The 21,111-nt window shown below is 38.8% G+C and overlaps 2 protein-coding genes and 1 long non-coding RNA gene across 4 annotated transcripts in view; 1 reads left to right on the forward strand and 2 right to left on the reverse strand.

Annotated features, from left to right (window-relative positions):
* Positions 1-1,185: 1,185 nt before the first annotated feature.
* On the reverse strand, positions 1,186-5,372 carry LOC145445258 (uncharacterized). The gene is made up of 3 exons (XM_080323430.1): positions 3,958-5,372; positions 3,411-3,511; positions 1,186-3,218 (listed from the first exon to the last, which is right to left on the reverse strand). The coding sequence occupies exons 1-3, from the start codon at positions 4,013-4,015 to the stop codon at positions 3,063-3,065; spliced, it is 315 nt and encodes a 104-aa protein (XP_080179556.1). The 5' UTR covers positions 4,016-5,372; the 3' UTR covers positions 1,186-3,062.
* A 4,897-nt stretch (positions 5,373-10,269) lies between these two features.
* Positions 10,270-21,111, reverse strand: part of LOC145434382 (uncharacterized) — a 75,144-nt gene continuing 64,302 nt past the window's right edge. The window contains exons 1-6 of one of the 2 annotated variants that reach the window (XM_080311743.1): positions 13,965-14,117; positions 12,493-12,623; positions 12,180-12,256; positions 11,645-11,710; positions 10,787-10,870; positions 10,270-10,573 (exon numbers count right to left, since the gene is read on the reverse strand). In XM_080311743.1, coding sequence (XP_080167869.1) covers positions 10,437-10,573; positions 10,787-10,870; positions 11,645-11,710; positions 12,180-12,256; positions 12,493-12,623; positions 13,965-14,081 — 612 coding nt within the window. In that variant the 5' untranslated portion in view covers positions 14,082-14,117 and the 3' untranslated portion in view covers positions 10,270-10,436. Of the gene's footprint in view, positions 10,574-10,786; positions 10,871-11,644; positions 11,711-12,179; positions 12,257-12,492; positions 12,624-13,964; positions 14,118-21,111 lie in introns of those variants that run through there. The other variant, XM_080311747.1, reaches the window with a different exon arrangement.
* Positions 17,025-20,736, forward strand: LOC145445266 (uncharacterized). Its single transcript, XR_013916939.1, has 3 exons — positions 17,025-17,097; positions 19,340-19,399; positions 20,573-20,736. It is a non-coding gene; the product is annotated as an uncharacterized LOC145445266 (long non-coding RNA).

The raw sequence follows: 21,111 nt of genomic DNA on the forward strand, positions 1-21,111 counted from the left end.
GACACAGTTGTTTTCACGAATCAGATTCTAATTAGAGCAAAGAAACATTTCACAAATTGGAGTAGAATTAGAATCCTAGCGACACGGTTGTTTTCAAAAATTAGATTCTAATTAGAGCAAAGAAGCATTTCACAAATTGGTGTAGAATTAGAATTATAGCGACACAGTTGCAACCACAAATTACATTTGAATCAGAGCAAAGAAACATTTCACAAATTGGGATAGAATTAGAATCATTGCGACACAGTTGTTATCACTAATTTGATTCTAATTAGAGAAAAAAATATTTCCCAAATTGGAGAAGAATTAGAATCATAGCGACACAGTTGTTATCACGAATTAGATCCTAATTAGAGCAAATAAACATTTCAAAAATTGGAGTAGAATTAGAATTATGGTAACACAGTTGTTTTCACAAATTAGATTCAAATTAGAGCAAAGAAACATTTCACAAATTGAGGTAGAATTACAATCATAGCAACAAAGTTGTTTTCACAAATTAGATTTTAATTAGTGCAAAAAACATTTCCCAAATTGGAGTAGAATTAGAATCATAGCGACACAGTTGTTATCACAAATTAGATTTTAATTAGAGCAAAAAACATTACATAAATTGGAGTAGAATTAGAATCATAGCGACACAGTTGTTATCACAAATTAGATTTTAATTAGAGCAAAAAACATTTCAAAATTTGGAGTAGGATTAGAATCATAGCGTCACAGTTGTTATCACAAATTAGATTCAAATTAGAGCAAAAAACATTTCAAAAATTGGAGTAGAATTAGGATTATGGTAACACAGTTGTTTTCACAAATTAGATTCAAATTAGAGCAAAGAGACATTTCACAAATTGGGGTAGAATTACAATCATAGCAGCACAGTTGTTATCACAAATTAGATTTTAATTAGAGCAAAAAACATTTCAAAAATTGGAGTAGGATTACAATCATAGCAACACAGTTGTTTTCACAAATTAGATTCTAATTAACGCAAAAAATATTTCCCAAATTGGAGTAGAATTAGAATCATAGCGACACAGTTATTATCACAAATTAGATTCTAATTAGAGCAAAAAAAACATTTCAAAAATTGAAGTAGAATTAGAATTATGGTAGCTGAGTTGTTTTCACAAATTAGATTCTAATTAGATCAAAAAAACCTTTTCCAAATTGGAGTAGAATTAGAATTATAGCGAGACAGTTGTTATCACAAATTAGATTCGAATCAGAGCAAATAAACATTTGAAAAATTGGAGTAGAATTAGAATAATTACTACAGCATATTTTCTGAATTAGACTAGAATCCGAATTAGACGTAGTTTTTATTTCAAATTAGAGTAGAATTAGAAATACAGCTATACGGTAGTTTTTTTCTAAATTAGATTCGATTGGGAGCAAAGAAACATTTCACAAATTAGAGTAGCATCAGAATTTATAGCTACACAGCTTTTTCCAAATTAGAGTAGAATTAGATTTGTAGCTTCGAAATTATAGAGTGGGATCAGAATTATAGTAACAGTTTTTTTCAAATTAGAGAGTAGAATTATAACTATAGCTACACTGTTTATCTAAATTAGAGTACAATTAGAATTATAGGTTCAGTTGTTTTCACAAATTAGATTCGAATGAGAGAGACGAAGCACTTCTCGAATTAAAGTTGAATTATAATTAAAGCTAGTTTTTTTTTTCAAAATTAGAGTATAATCAGAATTTTAGCTACACTTTTTTCACTTTAATTAGACAACTAGACTAGTACTAGAATTGTATAGTTGTCCAAGTCAGCAAACGAAATCAAAATCATTACTGTGATTTCTGAAATCTGCTCATGAAACAGAGAAGCTTGTTTGATTGAAACCCAAATTTTTGTCTCCAATCATGACATACTGTAAAACTGACAGTATCTGGAACACTTTCGGATATGCGGGGTCACAAACATAATAACACGCGAGAAGATCCAGCACCATCTCAAATGGTTTCGCTTTATTGTGAGACGATCCCTTTATGCGGAAGCCATTCGCCACGATCCATGATGACTGTAGGTCACCATTTTCATGGTGCGCTAGTACGAGATGTCGAGGACTCAGCTTTGTGGACGTTAATTGGACTGAATGGGCCTGGAACTGAAAAAAATATGTTAAGTAAAATTATATTAACAATAATCCATGTGTGAATTGAAAGCACAAGATTTAGATTAGGTAGAAATGCCTTTGTGGGACTTCTGCATAATGAATATTGAATAAAAATAGAGCTGAATAGGTCAATATAGGTTTTTGTCAACATGGTTTGACAAGCTTAACTCAGGGAAACAAGTGATAGCAAATTCTGTCGTCACGATATGCTGTCTAGTCGTTGACATGTATGGGTTGTCCCCATCATCATAAGTTTACCAACCTTTAATGATCCAATAAGATTTGATCAGTATACCATCATACAGGTTCCTTTTGGAACGGCACAAGTATTATGTTCACATTCACTGATTCGATGCACTATATCCATGGTAGCCATCCTCATTGACTCGAAGTCCAAAAAGTACATTAGCAGCAGAAATGATTTTCCATGGTGTGGGATGAAAACGAATTTACACCAGCTCATTCTAATTAAGATTTAGCCTTATCAAAATAATGATATAATTGAAAAGCATTTAATAAACATTTATTTTTGGAGGCCTTTTTCCAGTTCGAATGTTTATTGCACCGTCATAACGTAAACAGTGTTAATCAAAACATAGGCCTACCATATTTTCAGCACCCAAAAACAATTGTGCCACATTTTGGCGGCACACGTCTGTACTCAACAGACCCCGAATTAGAGCACATGTTTGTGGAGCAACTTGGAAATTAACAGACCCCCGAATTAGAACCAACTCGAAATGCGCGCATGTTAAGCCACAAAATTTTCAGACAACTAGCTGTACTTTTGTGACGGTCTGTTAAGTTCGAACTTGTGCCAGATCGTGGCATGCAAAACATCCAAGGTGTTACGGAAAACGCCGAACAATGTTTGCCGAAAATCAGGACAGAGTCGAAATCAGTACAAATCAGGACGTTATGGTACATCTATGTTCATTGTTCACACAGTACAAGGTTAAGCAAGCAGCAAATCCTACAACTCGCCTGATAAAGCGTTATCACCCTCAAGTCCTGTTGTGCCCTGATTCTCTTTTCAATTACTGCATTTCGTAACTCCAACAGGAGCATAACCGCAGCGGCTTCTTTTCCCTACAAATAAATAAAATAATGAATATAAATAATGTAGAAGATTTGGTTGAAGGACATTCCACTTATTGCATTCCGGTTGATATGAAGGCAAGAGTTCTGCCACAACAACATTTAATGTATAAAATTGCAACAAAAATAAACAGGATTATCCCAACTAATAAATTCATTCTAGAATAGTTAAATAATACTAACCTCCTCATCTGTCTCTAGCTCTACTCCAAATATTTCGACATTAGTAGTAAGTATTTTGCTTCGACACTCCTCGGAACGGCCATTTGAAACTCGGCTCTGATCTATTACAAAGGCGAAATGTTACTATAAAAGCAGCTATGTAGTGAGCTAAGCATGCACAACCACTTCTATGTGTTATATAGAGGGAACTTGATATGAATATAATAAGATTTATTTCACTGGATAACATTATTAATTATTATTATAATAGGTTCATGAATGAAATGTCATGTTTTCAATCAATGAAAATGTCATGTAATTGGAAAAACAAGTGAGTCAACTGCAAAGCAAGATGTATATAACTTGGTCAAGAATTCTGGTTATAAACCCACATTGCATCAAGTTAGAGGATTAACTGACATTCTGAAACTCAGTTTCGATGCTACTGCAAGTTGATCTAAAAGGCAATCTACTAATATTTCTCACACTGCTGCTTGCTGTAAGAACCCTCTTGACAACATACCGGTAATCATAACATATCGCATGTTGTTATTCTTGAACGAATTACCTTCAATTGAAGCAATGTGTTCTATCGTAATGCCGTACGCAATCAAGATCTTCTCCATTCCTTCCGCTATGATGAGATTATCGACACGTTCACCCACATCCACAAAGTCACTGTACTGCGACTTATCGCTCCATTTACTGATGCTGTGTATTGACCTTTGACCCTGACTGAGTTCCCGCCGTTACCGAGAGATGTGAAGCGTGATTGAGAGAGAGAGAGAGAGAGAGAGAGAGAGAGAGAGAGGGATGGAAATAGAGAAATATAGATATGTTTATTCAGTCAACAGTTAAAAGCAGAATGCACTGATAATAGCCATGCAGGTAACACTAAAGATTACTAAACAACGTACTTCAAAATTACATGGTGATGACAATGATTGATTAATTGATTGATTGATTGATTGATTGATTGATTGATTGATTGCTATACTGCTGATATGTTAATATTCAGTAATGGGGAAACGCAATAAAATGGAAGCCATAGTCAAGTCAGACAATCATGTGGTTGTAACAATGATATATATCATTGGGTTGAAATGATCAATTTCTTCTGCCAGTTTGGTAGGAAAATAAAATGATAAGAGAAACGTTCACAAAACCCAGTAAATGCTCCACTAAAATAATGGAGCGTCAGTGATGAAACAGCAGTCCACTTCATGGCTCCTGAGAAATTTGGCCTCTTAGGTACGCACGTGTGCAATTGCTTTGAGCTGACACGGTCTCTGATCACATAAAATATAAGTTGCGCACAAAGAATCCGAGGAGATGACCTTTTTTTAGTGGTCACGCACTGTTGTCCAAGGGACCACGCAGTGAGTAGGTTAGCGCTTGCTGCAGAGTCGTCAAATTAGAGGGAACATTGCTTCTGAGCTATATGTAAACGGGGCTAAAAGCACGCATTACTCACACTAGAGTCGTTAATTCCGTTCAACATCTATTATAGAAATGCTGCATCATTTGAGCGGCTATATCTTGCAACTTACTTCCTCCCCTACAAATAACCCAGCGAGAGCAAACGGACCCCAGGGTCATTGGGTTTACCGATGACGTCATGATCGGTACACGAGTGTACCGTACCTTACCTTGGATGATCTGGTCATTTACCAGTGACATTACGATAGCAGCGTTTCCAGCGTCGATCTCACAATCCCTCTCAATCTTACTGATCTGATAACTCGTGCGGCGACTTACCGGGCTTTAAAATGTATACGTAAACTCTTTCATAGTGATCAAAGCCGGGGACAGATGATAAGATGTGAGCAGAAGCACATATTTCGTAGCTTTATCTGATAAAGTGTGGACTTGCACATATTATGACACCACTGCGGCGAAAGATTTGGGTCGACTTTATGTGTTTGTCCCATATTGCATCTCTAAATGCACAATTTTGTGTCTAAAGCGATGCTTTCGATTTAGAGTGTATATTCAGTTACTATATGCAGACCTAGTTAAATCCGAGGAAGTCTCTCGCAGATCATGTTGAACTCGAACGTAAGGACTCTGTCTTAATTTAAGCATAATTGAGTTTCGCAATGGCAGCTTTGCGACATTTTTGTAACTTTATTATCGATCTAAGCTATACGATTATTGGCACGGCATAAACTTTACAACATGGTGGGGGATATTTTACGTCAGCGATTTAAATCCCGACATATCATATAACTGATCCATAGCTCTCATCTACTCCATGGTTTTGAACCAGTGGTTCCGTGAAGGAGGTGCTGGAGACCTACATAAACAAAACAGCTACATATGATTTGTGACGATACTGTCTTGCCCACCATCGGTTGCAGGTATTTCGGACCGATCAGTGGTCGAATGGTGACTGTGGTGGTGGTACGTATGGTGAGCAGTGGCGTGCGCAAGTCGGGTTGGGGTTCTAAATCGCATCACGTCCTTTTGAAATGTCAATTATTTCTCCAATGCTATTAAGCTCTTCCGTAACTAGGCAATGTTATCACGTTTTTACGTTCCAACCGAACAATACCATAGCACTTTACTGGCGAGTTAGCGCATCCGTTTGATGCACAGCTGCAACACCAGTGGGTTGCGTGTTCGAGTCCGACCGAGACAGACTCCAGAATACCTACCGAAGTCTTGGATGTTCATCTAGGCTCCTCCTCGCCACGTGATACGCATAAGTGGTATCCTATAATAAGCCTAGAAGTGGGCCATGCTACAAGTCGGTAAATACTAAATAAAAAATAGGGAGTATCGGCCTGGTGTGAACTGACCATCATGAAAATCAAACAGGTATCTGAAGGGAACAGTATAATAAGTCTAACTGATTTGCAAAATTATTCAAAATTATTATAACGTTTTAGTTTTGTGTCAAAAAATATATTCTGATGGTATTGTTTGGGTAGATTATTGCTTTTACGAGTCAACGACTGATGGGTGTTCCGAGAAGGCTTGCAGATTGGCGTACGTATTTTGTAGGTTAGTAAATGTTATGAGCCACTGGTTTATATCGTACATGAAAGCGGCGTCATAATCTAGTACTGATGATAAATGCCAAAGTACCGTGTATTTAGTTTAGTTGACTAAAAACATGTACTTTCGGTGCGCTGCAGAGTAATATTGATGGTTCGCGATAGGAAGCTATCGAATAGCTCAATATCCCCGATGAAAACATAAGTATCGCTTCTACACAACGCTCGTCAATCACGCTCGCAGTCTTGTGCGGTTTCAACACAAGAGTATCGGTTGCAACATGCATACATTACATCAGCAAAATATAGGCAGTAGGCAATAATGAAACGGATCCGACCCAAGTTACAGCCTTTCAAAGGATCGTCTCAACCCCGGCAATATGAATCGTGTTCTTCTTCCACACAGCAGTTCCATATTCACCTTTTAGGTTTGTAATCATTACAAATGTGTGTGATTTTCGTTGTGCATTGACAGAAGACTTGGTCCACCGTGAAGTCGCATGATAGTTTTCTCGCGTACCCGGCTCTCATATACAGATTCCTTCTGGTGTGAAGTTTCATGTGTTTCTCATCTCGTGATAGCAAGTGATTCCTTTCTGCGATCCTTCGCACTTATTGGGATTCACTCGGACATGCATTTCAACAGTGTTCTTATGCTATATCACTGTGAAATAAACATGTGTATTTTCTAGATTCCCAACATGACACACGTTGCAATTTAGATTTGCGACACTGATGGGGCGGCACTAAACTTTCACACATATAACAGTTGTCTCTTCGAGCAGTAAATTTGCTTGTGTCCGCTAACAATCCTGTATATCGAGGTCTAACTTGCTGACAAGCATTGACCGGAGAAGATACTGAAGTATCAACTACGTTTACAAAAGGATCCCTAATAGTGTAATGTGCAGCACAAACGTATTGACCATTCTTTGTTTTACATGGTTCATATCAGGGGCGGGCAACTTCTCCGGTCGGCGGGTCTGATATAGGAATATCAATAACTTGGCGGGCCGGATTGCTGAATCGATACATTATCCGCCCATTTATCACATATACAAGGTAAAAATTGTATTTAATGAATGTATTTTAACGACAGCAATGTAACTCCCAAGCCATTTCTCGCCAATAATGACGAAGACAATGTGGATTTGAGAACAGCATTGTCATACAGGCCCCACCATGACTGCTTCTCTCTGATCAATCAACGCACGGTGCAATACTTAAATTAAGATTTCAAGGCGTTCGATAAGCCCGGTACCCCAAGTTTACCAACATATCAATTCATTAGGGTTTGGTATATAGGCAGGGTTGCCATACCGTCCTTATTTCTAAGATTTGTCCTTATTTTGAAGGGCCACGTCTTAGAAAACTCAACTGTCCTTATTTCTAAGAAATGTCCTTATTTCCGACTTGCGTCCTTCTTTTGTCTTATTTTCAACCACTACAGAACTTCGATTATTTTCCTCTGGTATCTGTGTTGCATGATATTTTGAAATTATGTTTTTGCGTCGAGATTTCATGACATCATCAATGGAAGAAACTCTCGTGACGTACACACCACAAGATTTGGCTTTCAAGTTGTGAGATAGTTAGGGCAGTGAGTGGTGGTATAGCAGTTTCGTCTGTACCAAGCTACCGCAGCGGACGTCATTTTAGCAGTAAACACCAGTACCAGGTCCCTGCTGTTTGGTCTATAAGCTGTGAATATTTGATAAATTTATCTAAATTATATTGCACTTGCGCATATAGTTTTAGCTACTAATATGGCTAAATCTGATTAGTTGAAATGAGTAGGCGTAAAAACGTTTTTCGTGACGATTATTAGAGAGAATTCAAAGGTAGCCAATCTAACGAAGCTTGAAGGGCGAGTCTTTTGCACGTTGCAATATCTGCAATTGTGACATTAACCTGGAGGCCATAGGAAAGACCGGTATTTCAACTCACATTGATACCCCAAACACAAGAAGCGTGTCATAATTATTAATTTGAGCCAGCCGATGAATAATTTTTCCACAAGTCGATCAGCACCTACGACCACAGACTACAAGGCAGCTGCTGCAGAGGGTACCTGGGCCTTCCATACTGTCAAGCACCAGCAATCCTTCCTCGCCAACGATTGCACATCACAATTATTCAAAGCAATATTCCCCGATTCCAACATCGCAAATAAGTTTTTTTTTTCAGTCAGGAACAAGACTATGATCATTGTTACTGGAGTTAGTTCTTGCTACATACGCTCAAAAATGATTTTGTCTGAACTTGGTGGACGGCGTTTTCCATCTTAGTTGACGCTTCTAATCACAACGAGGTGAAGAAATGTGGTTTATCACCCTATGGGGGACCCAAGACTAGCGTTTTTTTTTTGTTGGGGGGCGGACGAAGTGCTGTTTCGGCCCTGAGCAAAGGTAAACCTAGACCTGCGCGAACCATGAAGCACTTTCTAATAACAAGGAGTTGCTGAAACAGATTGCTTCTGGCGAAAAGTATGGACTGTGCTATTCCTCGGCTTGTATAAATGCAAAGTATGTTCAAAAACGCTAACCTAATTTTTCGACTGTCCTTATTTTTGGGTCCATGTCGATGGCAACCCTGTATATAGGTGACGAGATAGCGTGGTTGTTCAACCATGTGGCCTATTTTATCTCGATATGGAATTCATGCGGCCCGCGACCTCCACGAAAATTGAAAGTGGCCCCCGACCCGTTTTGAGTTGGCGACCCCTGACATAAGCGGTGTCTTACAGAAGCCTGGAAGTGTGTCGTGCTACAAGTGGACGGTTACGGAATCAAAAATAAGAAATATCAGCCTGGTGTAAATGACAATAATAGTCGATAAACACCATCATGATTACCACAAATGACATTAGGGTTGAGTACATCGTAAATGGCGATAATGCAATAAGTTTTCTCGCTTCGACGAATGTACGCGTAAGCTCCACCCTCGCTCGCTGCGCAAGTGCGCATACATGCGATTAATGGCATACAGTCACTAAAATATGACGTATGTAAGCAAGTAGTGGGGAATCTCGGAAGACTGGGGCCGCTGGCCACACTATCATGTAGGACGGAAAACTGTCCGCGGGCCGGACAAAATCCCTTCGCGGGCCGTATGTTGCCCGCCCTGGTCCATATCAACAATTGCTCCCCGGGACAACCGAACAACAGTGTTTTCGATGACCCTTGATCACTGCACGTTGCTGCGTCGTGTTAGCGTTCGTGCCTTACGCACAAACATAAATACATGCAGCCAATGTTCCCTCTAGTTTTTACCGAGTCTGCGCACACTCACCAACTTACTGCGCAGACCCATGTAAAACAGTGCGTAACGACCAGAAAAAGGTCATCACTTCGGATTTCTTGTGCGCAACTTCTATTTTCTATTCGCAGAGACCGTGTCAGCACTGCGCATTTGCGCACGTGCGCAGCTTAGAGGGAACGTTGCATGCAGCCTTGGCTTTTGTAAATACCACAGTTACATCATTGCAGTGCTCGCTCACGTGGTTGAAAGATTTTATTGTAGGTGAATGTCAATTGGTTGACCAGCTATTACCTCATCTCTTTTATTTGTTGGTTGTAATATTTCTACAAGTGTGTATGTGCCAATAACGTCATAGTTGGCGTTTCTGCGACCTGATCATCTTTATAACTAAGCCTATAAGCTCTATAAACTTTTGGGGTCACACTACATTTTGTCGAGTCAAGATATCACAGATTAATAATATTTTGTAGACTTATTAAATGCCGTTAAAGGACCTTCGGTCAAACTCGTTTTATACGAACGCATGCATTCGCTACTCGCGTAAAATATTCTAAGAGTTGTTGCTGGAATCGGCATATATCTAGTGCATTGAATCATGAAAACAAAATAAGTTATTTACTCTATCGATCAGATTTATTGAACAACAAACGATTGAAACAACAAACAAACATGCAGGATTTTATAATGTATACTATTAATGCGAAAATGAATTCAGAAAAATGACATACTACTACTATTGGACTAGTCTAGATTGTAACTGGTATTTGTACCTTCTTTTATATCGATTTCAAAAGTATTGTATAGCATCGCATCGGCTAAGCCGTAATGGTGCAGATATTCCATGCTTTAAAAGCTCGTTATGAATATATATCAATTTATCTGCAGTAATGATCCTCTCCATGGTAAACACCCACACGTTCCAACCTAAAATAGCGAAGCATATTCGATTCAGAAAACCCACATATTGCAACTCGTATCGTCAAATATGATTAATTGTTCTGAGAAAGGAAATATGAACTATACGCTAAGGACTTCTGAATCAATATGGTACGCACGACACTTGACGAGGTATTGCGATGGACACTGATTTAAACATTCGGTTGGATTGTAGATGTAAAGTAACTGGTTATGCTATACCTGAAGGCGCGCAGCGTACTGAAGCCACGTAGTGGTGGTCGGGGTCCCAAATATCACTATTCTCAATTGGTATTCCTGATGAAGCTGAACAAATTAAAATGAACCCAAAAATATCATCGATGAATTCGATCATGTATACGAGAAACAGTGTAAGCTTACAATTTCGATCTATTCATTACCTAACATCGCAACGAGCATCAGGATTTAATCGGATCAAGCTAATGTGCTAGGCCTGGAAAATAGATCTATGCTCACACATTTAATAATAATAGTTTATGTTCCCATGCAGCAAAGAAGTTTTACATAGAGAATACTACTGTGGCGACTATTAGGTCCAGTGGGTAGCCCATGTACACCCATACTTTGAACAATGCATACATTTGGTGTCGTTAGATTTCATTGTCTTAAATTATTTGCTACAAAGTCACAAACATTCATGTCAACCTGTACAATTCATATATATTCTTTTAAGTCATTAAGCAAGTAACATTCGCCGATTCAATTTCAGGAGATTATATATTCCGTGTATGCTTAAAGATTATTTCGCTTTGTTGGAATGCTAAAAGACGCAGGAACGCCGGGAAATCCGTCTTCGGATTGTGCCTCGATTGAGCCTCCTACTTTATATTGCACTATTTCAAACGTACATAATCTGAGCTTATCACCATTCAATAAATCGAAAAGTCTTATTTTTATCGGACTATGATAGGTACTGCATGGTAGATTTTTTTGTAATAGAGCTAAAACATTCGCGTTTACTTCTAAATCGGGGAGGTGTGTTTCCGTGTAGCCAGCAAGATATTGTTACGAACATGGCATCACATTTGTAAAGCACAGACGAAATAATATGGAACTTACTTTCATCCACCATTGCCAGATAGGTATCACCTCTGTCAACAGAACGATCGAGCTTGACTATATTCACTGAATTTAAAATGATAAAACTTATATTATTCTCAGACAGCAATTATTCCATCATAAAGGAGTTGAATTACAAAATTATCGAAGAGAAACTATGGGACTAACTGTCGTAAAAGGATAAAAATGTATGGGTCGTATGTCGAGAAGTATTCTTCCGGATAACAAGTAAATATACCGAGGCGGATACTCCAGTGATAAGGCATGAGCTGTGTTCTTATTCAAGTAGTGTAGAGGTGGGATTACCTCAACATAATGGCAATTTTTACTATAATGATCGTTGTTTTGCCTGCTTGAAGTATCCCTAAATGATGTATTGGTTTATTTTTTAAATAATAAATTGTATCACGTTCATTCACCTATCAATGTTTGCTCAAGCGTGTTGAGCTATTCATAAAGTTTAAGTGCTAATTGCAGGGTACATGCTTTCAAAATGTATTCACAATCAGAAACTGATATTTGATATTTGAATTACCTTTCTCGATGTAACGTGTGTAATATCCATCAGACCCCTTGTATCTGGTATGCTCCAGGTATTTCCCTATCGTTCCACTGTTGAGAATACGACGGTTCTTGTAAATTAAAAGCAGCAAAAACCAAGGGTTTTCGCAATTCAACTTCTTAAGAGAACATCGACGAGGAAGAGTTGTCAATACTCTAAATGCGGCACTAACAACGCGACGATCATGCCTATACCACACAATGAACATAAAATTCTATCTGCTGCCTGTAACGTATTTAGAGGCGAGTCTTATATGTCAAATATATGTGTAGGCTATATATATTACTTGTTATAATATACTGTTACTAAATCAGTGTATCCAGTCGGCCCGTGATATTGCAGCTTGACTGTGGCGCATGCCCGATCCATAGCGTCGCTGTCCAAGGTTCTCATGGTAACGTACCAGGTATGATTGAGCTGAAATAGGTGAGACATTGAACCACCGGCTCTCGCTAGCTTCCCGAATATAGATCTTTGCATGTATTCTTTTCCCATTGTGGGTGGGATCAGCAAATGAGATGAGCACATTATAACTCCGAGTAGCTATAGTCCGTGCTCGAGACCACCGGATCATGGTGTGACATGGAATTCACCTACCACTTCCGTGGCGAGATAGCTCAGTGGTATAATCCGCGGCTGCAACACCAATGGGTGCGGGTTCGAGTCCGACCGAGGTCGACTTCCGAATTCCGATACCTAAGTGTTGGAGGTTTACCTAGGCTCCTCCTCGCCACCTCATCCGCGTAAGCGGTGTCTTACAAAAAGCCTAGAGGTGGGCCGTGCTATAAGTCGGCAGTTACGGAAAATATGAAGAATATCGGCCTGGTGTAAATGACCATAGTAGTCGACAAACACCATGAATATCCCAAAACAAACAAACAAACCTACCACTTCGTCCAAATTACTGCCCTATTCTATGTTTTCTTTTCATACTTTTATCAATACCGTGTATTTGTTTCAATTTTTTTTATGTAATTCTTTCATCATAAGATGTAGGCCGACCATGTTTTTTTTTGTTGGAAATGCGATTTCAAGTCGTTTCTACCCTTTCCTATCGCGTTATTGTTTCACACTGTTGTGGCGTTTTAATGCATGAATAATATTTATACACATATCGGAATAACAATTCATCAAAACTAGTTTGCACTATTCGGGATCAATCCGATTAATATAAACATTCATAATTCAACCTTCCCACATACGAATTCGAGGTCAGGTACATAGAACCTGAGTGGTTCCCAACCTGTGGTACGCGTAGGTCTTCCAGGTGGTACTCGATTAGATTCTTTTTTTTTTCGACCGAATGGAGTTGTTGGTTCAGACTGGGTTAATTCTGAGTTTTTTGGAGCTGTCTTCATCGTGGTGAGGTAGTCGTCGTGGGCAAGGCCAATCCAACCAATGACGGCCTACGGGGAAGAGATCTAGTCGTAAAGCATTGGGATTATTACCTAACCAAATTCCATTTTAATACATGACCACAAGAATTCCAAATGAATCCACCATACAGAAATCATATACTGCGTGTTAAAATGAGCAGTTTGTTTTCTGTTTCGCTGCTTTCGGCAGTTCAACAGAAACATTTTTGACCGCCCTCGGCGCGGTAACTTATGTAGGTGGTACGCGAGTACTGCATAAAACCTCAAAATCTTATGTGGCTGGAAAAATGCTGGGAGCCACTGCTTTAAAGTATATTCCAATCATCGCAATTGCTGCCTGTTCTGTCTATACATCAGCCTCTTATACACAGATAATGATTACCTTCGCTGGAGAAAAGGCTCTTGTCGAAGATGGTTTGGGCAACGGTGCGCTCATGTCACATCCGATACTTTCGCACCTTGCGATCAAAGCCACACAGACTGTGAGTATCAGCAACATCTTAATTGTCGAAGTTTATATCCATGTGAATGAACGAATCTTATATGTGAGCCACATGTTCGGTGACCAGATCTATATAGAGACCCATGCACCATCTCTTGAAACGATTCCGACTAAGCGTCACTTCCGTAACGGCTTGTCTAGATTACACGAACAGTATTTCCACATTACATTTCTTTTACTCAAAATATGTTAGAAACCATGAGAACCTTTTGCAAACATGAAACCCGCCCGCAGAATATCATGAAACCATGAGCCACATTTGTCAGTAATGTTGACCACGTTTTATGTAGTGCGCACGCGGACCCCTGATGACACGAAAGAGCTATGCAAAAACAGTAAAATATCGTGATGAAATAGAATGCTAATGGTCCCACTCAGATGACCCCATTTAGATCCGTGGTCACCACACTATTAATTACATATGCTGAATACCATAACCAAGTAGCCATGCATGTCATTTTTATACTTGTGATACAAGTAATACTTGTGATGTAACAATGGGAAATGATTTCAAAAACCCGACGTTTCAAATGCCAATCATCTAATAGCATGCACCATTACGTGTTCTGAAGTGCTCAGTTTCTGTCATAGTCTTATTAAAAGTAACAAATTACTAAATTGTCATTTTACAAATGAATGATTCTATATACTATCATCAATATTTAAAATTTCTACAATCATCATAATGATTTACCATTACAAATCACGATTATCGCAAGTCTGTCGGACAGATATGGAGGCGACAAAACTTGATGAAGAAGCTTACCCCAAACGACGCCCACCGTTTACGAATTTATTGGGGGCATGTCATGTGAAAATGTTTCTGATATGTATGTTGGAGTTGACATTCATAACTTTTTTCTATAATAATTTGACATACCTCAAATTTGAACATTTGGTTTCTCCAAACTCCCATCTCTATGGAGACAGTTTGTGAAAGGCTCCGTTTGCGTATTTAATTCTCACGTAAGAACTAGGGCCTATACCAAGTTCGTAACTTCATACCAACACACGAAGATATGCCCGTCTGCAAGTCATATAAATTATTGGCTGATGGGCGAGGCGTGATATATACCTACGTGTGATTGGATAAACCTCATGTGCCTTGTGCAGTGAATTAATACTTACACTGGGTACGATATTATTGATATATTTATATTTATATTTATATATCAATAATGATATCACCATTACATTCATAAGGTGTTCGGGTGTCATACAGAAAATATCTTTTTACTGAGTATGCAGATTGTAGCTTTTTCTTCTTTCTTGATTTCATGGCGGAGTTCGACACAATAAATCCACGCGGATTTTATAAGATTGGGGTGATCATTGTAAACATAGTAATGATTATGATGACTAAATTGGAGTTCATCAAATAATGTAATGTCGAAAATGAGATTACTTTCACAAGGCCGCGAATTTGCAGAGAATTTTATTTGTCATTCGTATTTTGCCATGAAATATAAATTTACCAGTTTTCTCACTCGCGAATTTCAGATTTGTTTAGCGTCCAATTGACGTCTTGAATTGTTCAGTGTCCAGCTCAACATTCTGAGGAACTGATGTTGTATTGCGATTATGACGAAACAAATCATGTACATTTCCAAATTAACCAAATATTGTCGTTATGTGAATTCAGTATCCATAACAGCAATTTCAACGCATCACTACCTAGCCCGTGCTACAAATACGTGTCACCAAGCATGCATTATACGTATATCTTTATATCTCGATTGCGTGTGTTGATGCATCCAGTGTAGCTTGTGCTCGAGAAGAAGTCGACGAGTTCGTAGTTAAGGGTGGAACACGATGATTCGAATATTCGAATTTAAATAGCATATAATTGTAATGGTTGGTAAGGGAGAGATGGTTTTCGAATGCCGAAAGTATACACTCCAGGCCACTAACAGTGAATTTATCAATGAGTATACTGGTTTTGATTTTATTTTACACAGCGGAAGGCTGTGAACCTCTATTGGTCGTATCGTAGCATTTACAACACGTAGAACATACCTAATAGGCACATTCGTGGCAAACTGGCAATGGCATGTAAGTGAAAAAGTAATCTCCTCACAGCATTGTTACAAAAAGCAATGAAATAGTTGTTGTCATAAAACACCAATGAAACATTACCATATGATATAGAACTAACATTATATATTTGTGGTCGTTAAGAGCGACCTATTTAAACTTCCCATATCATTTATACTGTTGTGGCGTCGTAATGATTGAATCCCAAGCCTATAGTTCTTGATTCAACATCGCATCACTCAGGTATACTCAATGTCGCCCATCTCTATTCGTCCTTTGTGGATGTTTGCTTGATGGTAAAAACTATTGTACGCAGTGGCATGTGAATGAATACGTTCACTTCCAGTGTTGGCGCTATTGCATACCAATATTAGGATAAGGGATTAAATAATCTGGTTGCATAGTGTTTTGTGGGTTTCGGTTATGTGAAACCTGCAGGCACCAAATCGATGGAAACTGGTATTTTGTTTACGCCGCTTTCTGAAAAACAAACGGCGATATAAAGTTAAATATGAACTCTGCTGAAAATGCCTTTTGCAGTTGCCTAATTTGCATTGTGGATCAAAATACCAGGGTTCGTCATCTGTATAAACACCTTAGTGATGGACGGGTTAGCGTTCGCAAAATAACAGTGATTCAGCACTCCAAATTACGTATTTTATTTTAAAATAAATATGTGTGGTGTTGCCACTTTCCAATTTTCTGTGGTGTGTAGGATTTAGTGCGAACTGGACCCTTTCATGCGTCACATTATGGAACCTCAGGAGAGTCAGGATGGGGGCACAGAGGTTTTTGTGCGACCACCCAGACCCAATCTATTCTGCTCATTTACAGTTGAATCAGTAGTAAATGATATGTAATATTACCTACGTTCTTTGTGCAGGGTAATAATAATATTATATAGGCTACATGAAGATGATACGACAAGGAATGGTCTTGATGTGTTTATTTCTAGTGATAACATTACCGTTGATAACAGGTAAAATAAATAGTATGATATGTCTTTGTTACTCATTTCATGACCTTTTCAATCATGACCGCTATCATTAAGATTTAAAGCGGAGGTCTCACTAACTGATATTTGGTGTATAGGCCACACACAAGCATGATATCTCTACTCATGGGACAAACTTAGTTATGGTAGGGTTACCATACGTCCTCTTTTCAGAGGATTTGTCCTTTTTTCTAGACATTTTCGAAAGTGCAATCGGAGGACGCCCAAATGTCCTATTTTTGTGAAGTTTTGGTTAAATGTGTGTGAGAATCGGACTGATATATAGGAACTCAGTACTCAAGAAACGGTCCGGTGGTTGTTTCGAGAGTTGAGCCAGAAAGACGACTTTTTTGTCAACACCACTAAATTCGAGTAAAAAATGGTTGAATTTGGCGTCGAATGAAAGTAATGAATTTATTTTTAGTCAACTAACTACAAACTCGGAATACATTTACCAATTTGTCCGGATTTTACCCCGGTAATGTAGGTCTGAACATTTTGAAAAATGTCCTCTTTTCAGTTTTCCAAATATGGTACCCTAGTTGTGGTGTTCATCCGGTTTGGTAGCAAATATCTCTGACTACCGCCGACTGAGTTACTATTTAATTTAAGTAAAGTCTCTTAATTTTGCTAACCTACGTAAATTTACAGCAGTACCTTTCAATCGTGTTTCAGGTGGGTATATCTCGTCTGCTGTGCTTGAAATTTGTACACAACTTGGTCAGGACAGTTAAAAGTCGCCATATATATGCTATTTTAGGATCACCATAGCGATTTGAAGTTTTTTTTGCTTTGCTGTAAACAAGTGGGAGGGGCACATTGCGGCTATTTGGCTGCGGCATAATGGTCCAATGATGTGCAAAGGCAGATTTTACAAAACATATGAAAATCAACAGAAGAGTGCAGGGTTGTAACCAAGTCACAAGGCTCCGAGTCACAATTCAATCTCACTTTTATAGTTTTGACTCGAGTCAAGTCGAGTCATTTCAATTCACCACCGAGTCAAGTCCGAGTCCAAGTCAGCGAGCAGAGGGTCGAGTCCGAGTCATGGAATTATGACTCGAGTCCAAGTCCAAGTCATTGTGTTGACTGCTCAGTTTCCAGTTAAAGTCTTGGTAAACCCACTTTTTATAACTCTGTTTGGTGATATCGAATGGTTCGCATTTATAATATAACAATTTTCCTCACTTTTAGCAGTTTCTGGTCGCATTTTCAAGTACCAGTACCAACAGACGAAATCCCAATACTGTGTTGGCTTCCGAATTACAATGAAATATCGGTCTTGGTCGCCTGAGTCTCGAGTCAATGACTTGGTTCGAGTCATGCCCAATGACTCGAGTCCAAGTCGAGTCAATATACAGATTGACTCGAGTCGAGTCGAGTCATTTCCGTATTTTAAAAAATGACTCTAGTCAAGTCGAGTCATCGGAAAATCGTGACTCGAGTCGGACTCGAGTCGAGTCATGACTCGAGTCATTACAACCCTGGAAGAGTGCGTAGAAGCAATATCGTGATCTACAGTTCATTAAAACAACATCTCTTGCTTAGTCGCGTAATAAATGGACGGCGTTGTTGTTGTTGTTGTTTAAGGTATTCATGGTGCTTGTCGACCAATATGGTCCTTTACACCAGGCAAATTCTCTTCATTTTCATTCCGTTACTGTCGACTTGTAGCACGGCCCACGGGCTTTTATAAGACACCGCTTTCACGGATGACATCATGAGGAAAAGTCTAGATAAACCTCCAACACTGAAGTAGGAATTCTGGAGTCGACCTCGGTCATACTCGAACCCGCAACCCATTGCTGTCGCAGCTTTGAATCATACCACTACATTATTTCGCCACAAATAGAGGTCGTTAAGGACGCTAATAATCACGTAACGCGGCAAGCCGCGGCAGAGATCTTCATGCGAGTTTAAAAACGATTCCAAATTTCGGGATGTGAACTATAAGTGGTCTTGGACATGTGCTGGTTCCTCTTTTTCTTCAGTGGTTGTCAGTTTCTTGCTAACTGATGCGGTGTTTATTTCTTAGTAGTTACCGAATCTTCCCTACCGTTTGTTTCATTGTGCCCCGCCTATGGTGCACAATGGGACAAACGATAGGGGAGAATTGGAAATTGGAATTTGTGGATTCGAAATATATTTATGGCTAAAAACGTATTTTTCAACCCATTGTGCCCACCTTCCCCTATAATCCTTAAATCAGATTGTCGTTTTTCTTCAGCATCTCCGTTAGGATTTGATTCTGAAATGGTGAGTAGCAGAAAGGAAAGACCCAACACAGGTTTGTATTCAACCATGCGGTGTCGGAATCGAGAAAAGATGCATTCCCTGCGTGTACGATAACCGAAGCATATAGTCTGTAATGAAGCAATGTAAATGTCTTTAGTACGGTATCGATGCAAATGTAAGTAGAGATTCCCGAGCTTCTTTCATCACTTTCGCCCCATTTGCCATTTCAGAACTATCCATTTCTTGTCATATTACTATAACAAAAAAGGCTGTCCTAAATCATAGAAATTCCGGCGTTTCAATGTAGACGGTTTCATGAAATTGCTCCCCCAGTCGATTTCAGTATATCACCCCCTTATTCCAATCGTTAGTAAACACTGTAACTCATACATTTTTTAACACAAAACCACTCAAACCGTGCCATGGCGTGTTCGCCACTGAAGAGGCCAGCATTGATACTTCAATTTAGAGAGATATTACATGGTTTACCTATACATATTATTCCCTGATCAGTGGATATGTCAGCATGGGATATTTTGAAATGCGACATGCGATTTATAGATAAGTAGGGTTGAGTTGAGTATAAAACTAGTGCTGTGCAAAATCCTGTATGTCAGAGTGATACGATCGATGAGCATTAGCCTCGGAGCCGGCCGAGTATAGTATTTGATTATCACCCATGGTAACGTGATAAAACTAGGACTTATGTGGAATACTCGTATATTTTACCTTGATGCGTCCGCAAAGAAAATAGTGGCGATTCCACAAGGCAATAAATATTATTAAGCATTTTTTCGACTATACCTATTTCATTGCACTTTGTTTCAATGCTGATAGTTGATCACTACTTCACAGAATGTTATTTCCGTGTACACGCTTAATATTTGTTTTGGATGCAGTGAAACGCTCAGTCCAGGCCTCTATGCTGTCACTTTGGGATATAAATGTCTGTGTTATAATTCGTAGCGATAACGCAACTCATCGTGGAGAGGATCGTAAAAATTACGTACCTAGGACTATAATCGACTTGAATCATTACAATTACTATGCTCTGTTCGAATCACAGTGTTCGAATTATGCTCATCTCTTATAATATTGTGTATTGGATTTGGTATTATATCGGCTAGAAAACACCATTCCAGGTGATACTTACGCATGATGCATTCCAGGAAATGGTGGGATCCAAAATATTCCATTTCATTGACACTGTCGCGTTATTTTTCAGGTCAAACGGGACGCGAGAGAAACAAAGGCTCAACTGGATCTCTAGGCCAGTAGGCCACCGTTGAAGAAATAAATCCATGCATGCCGATCACACATTATAAAGGATATATGACTAGTTCTGTTTGTAAGTCAACGTGTTAACATGATACGATATCTGATCATCAATATTGCTGTAACATTTGTGACTATTAGCGCATAGTAAAAGATCAGTGATTTTATGATTTCGATTTGTGGTAGGCCTACCCAATTCGTTTTAGAACAGCGTTTCCTTTTCAGTGGAATGACAGGGAACGGCGCGACAAGCTCCGTGCATGTATATGTATCGATTAAAAATGTACAGCATTGATGGGTAATTTGAGAATGGGTTTGCGTCTTCACACGAGCCAGAGACTTCCCGGCGATTACGTATCCCGTGGTGTACAATAAGTTTTACCGGACGCAAAACTTTATTGGATGTAACGAGGTGTAACAGATATAGCATTATAATAGACTGCTATTTGGACGATCAAGTTAACTTATTATGAAATACGAATAATTTTG

This window comes from Botryllus schlosseri, chromosome 1, assembly GCF_051294905.1.
Source record: "Botryllus schlosseri isolate E-star chromosome 1, Bs_hap1, whole genome shotgun sequence".
NCBI classification, from domain to species: Eukaryota; Metazoa; Chordata; class Ascidiacea; order Stolidobranchia; family Styelidae; genus Botryllus; species Botryllus schlosseri.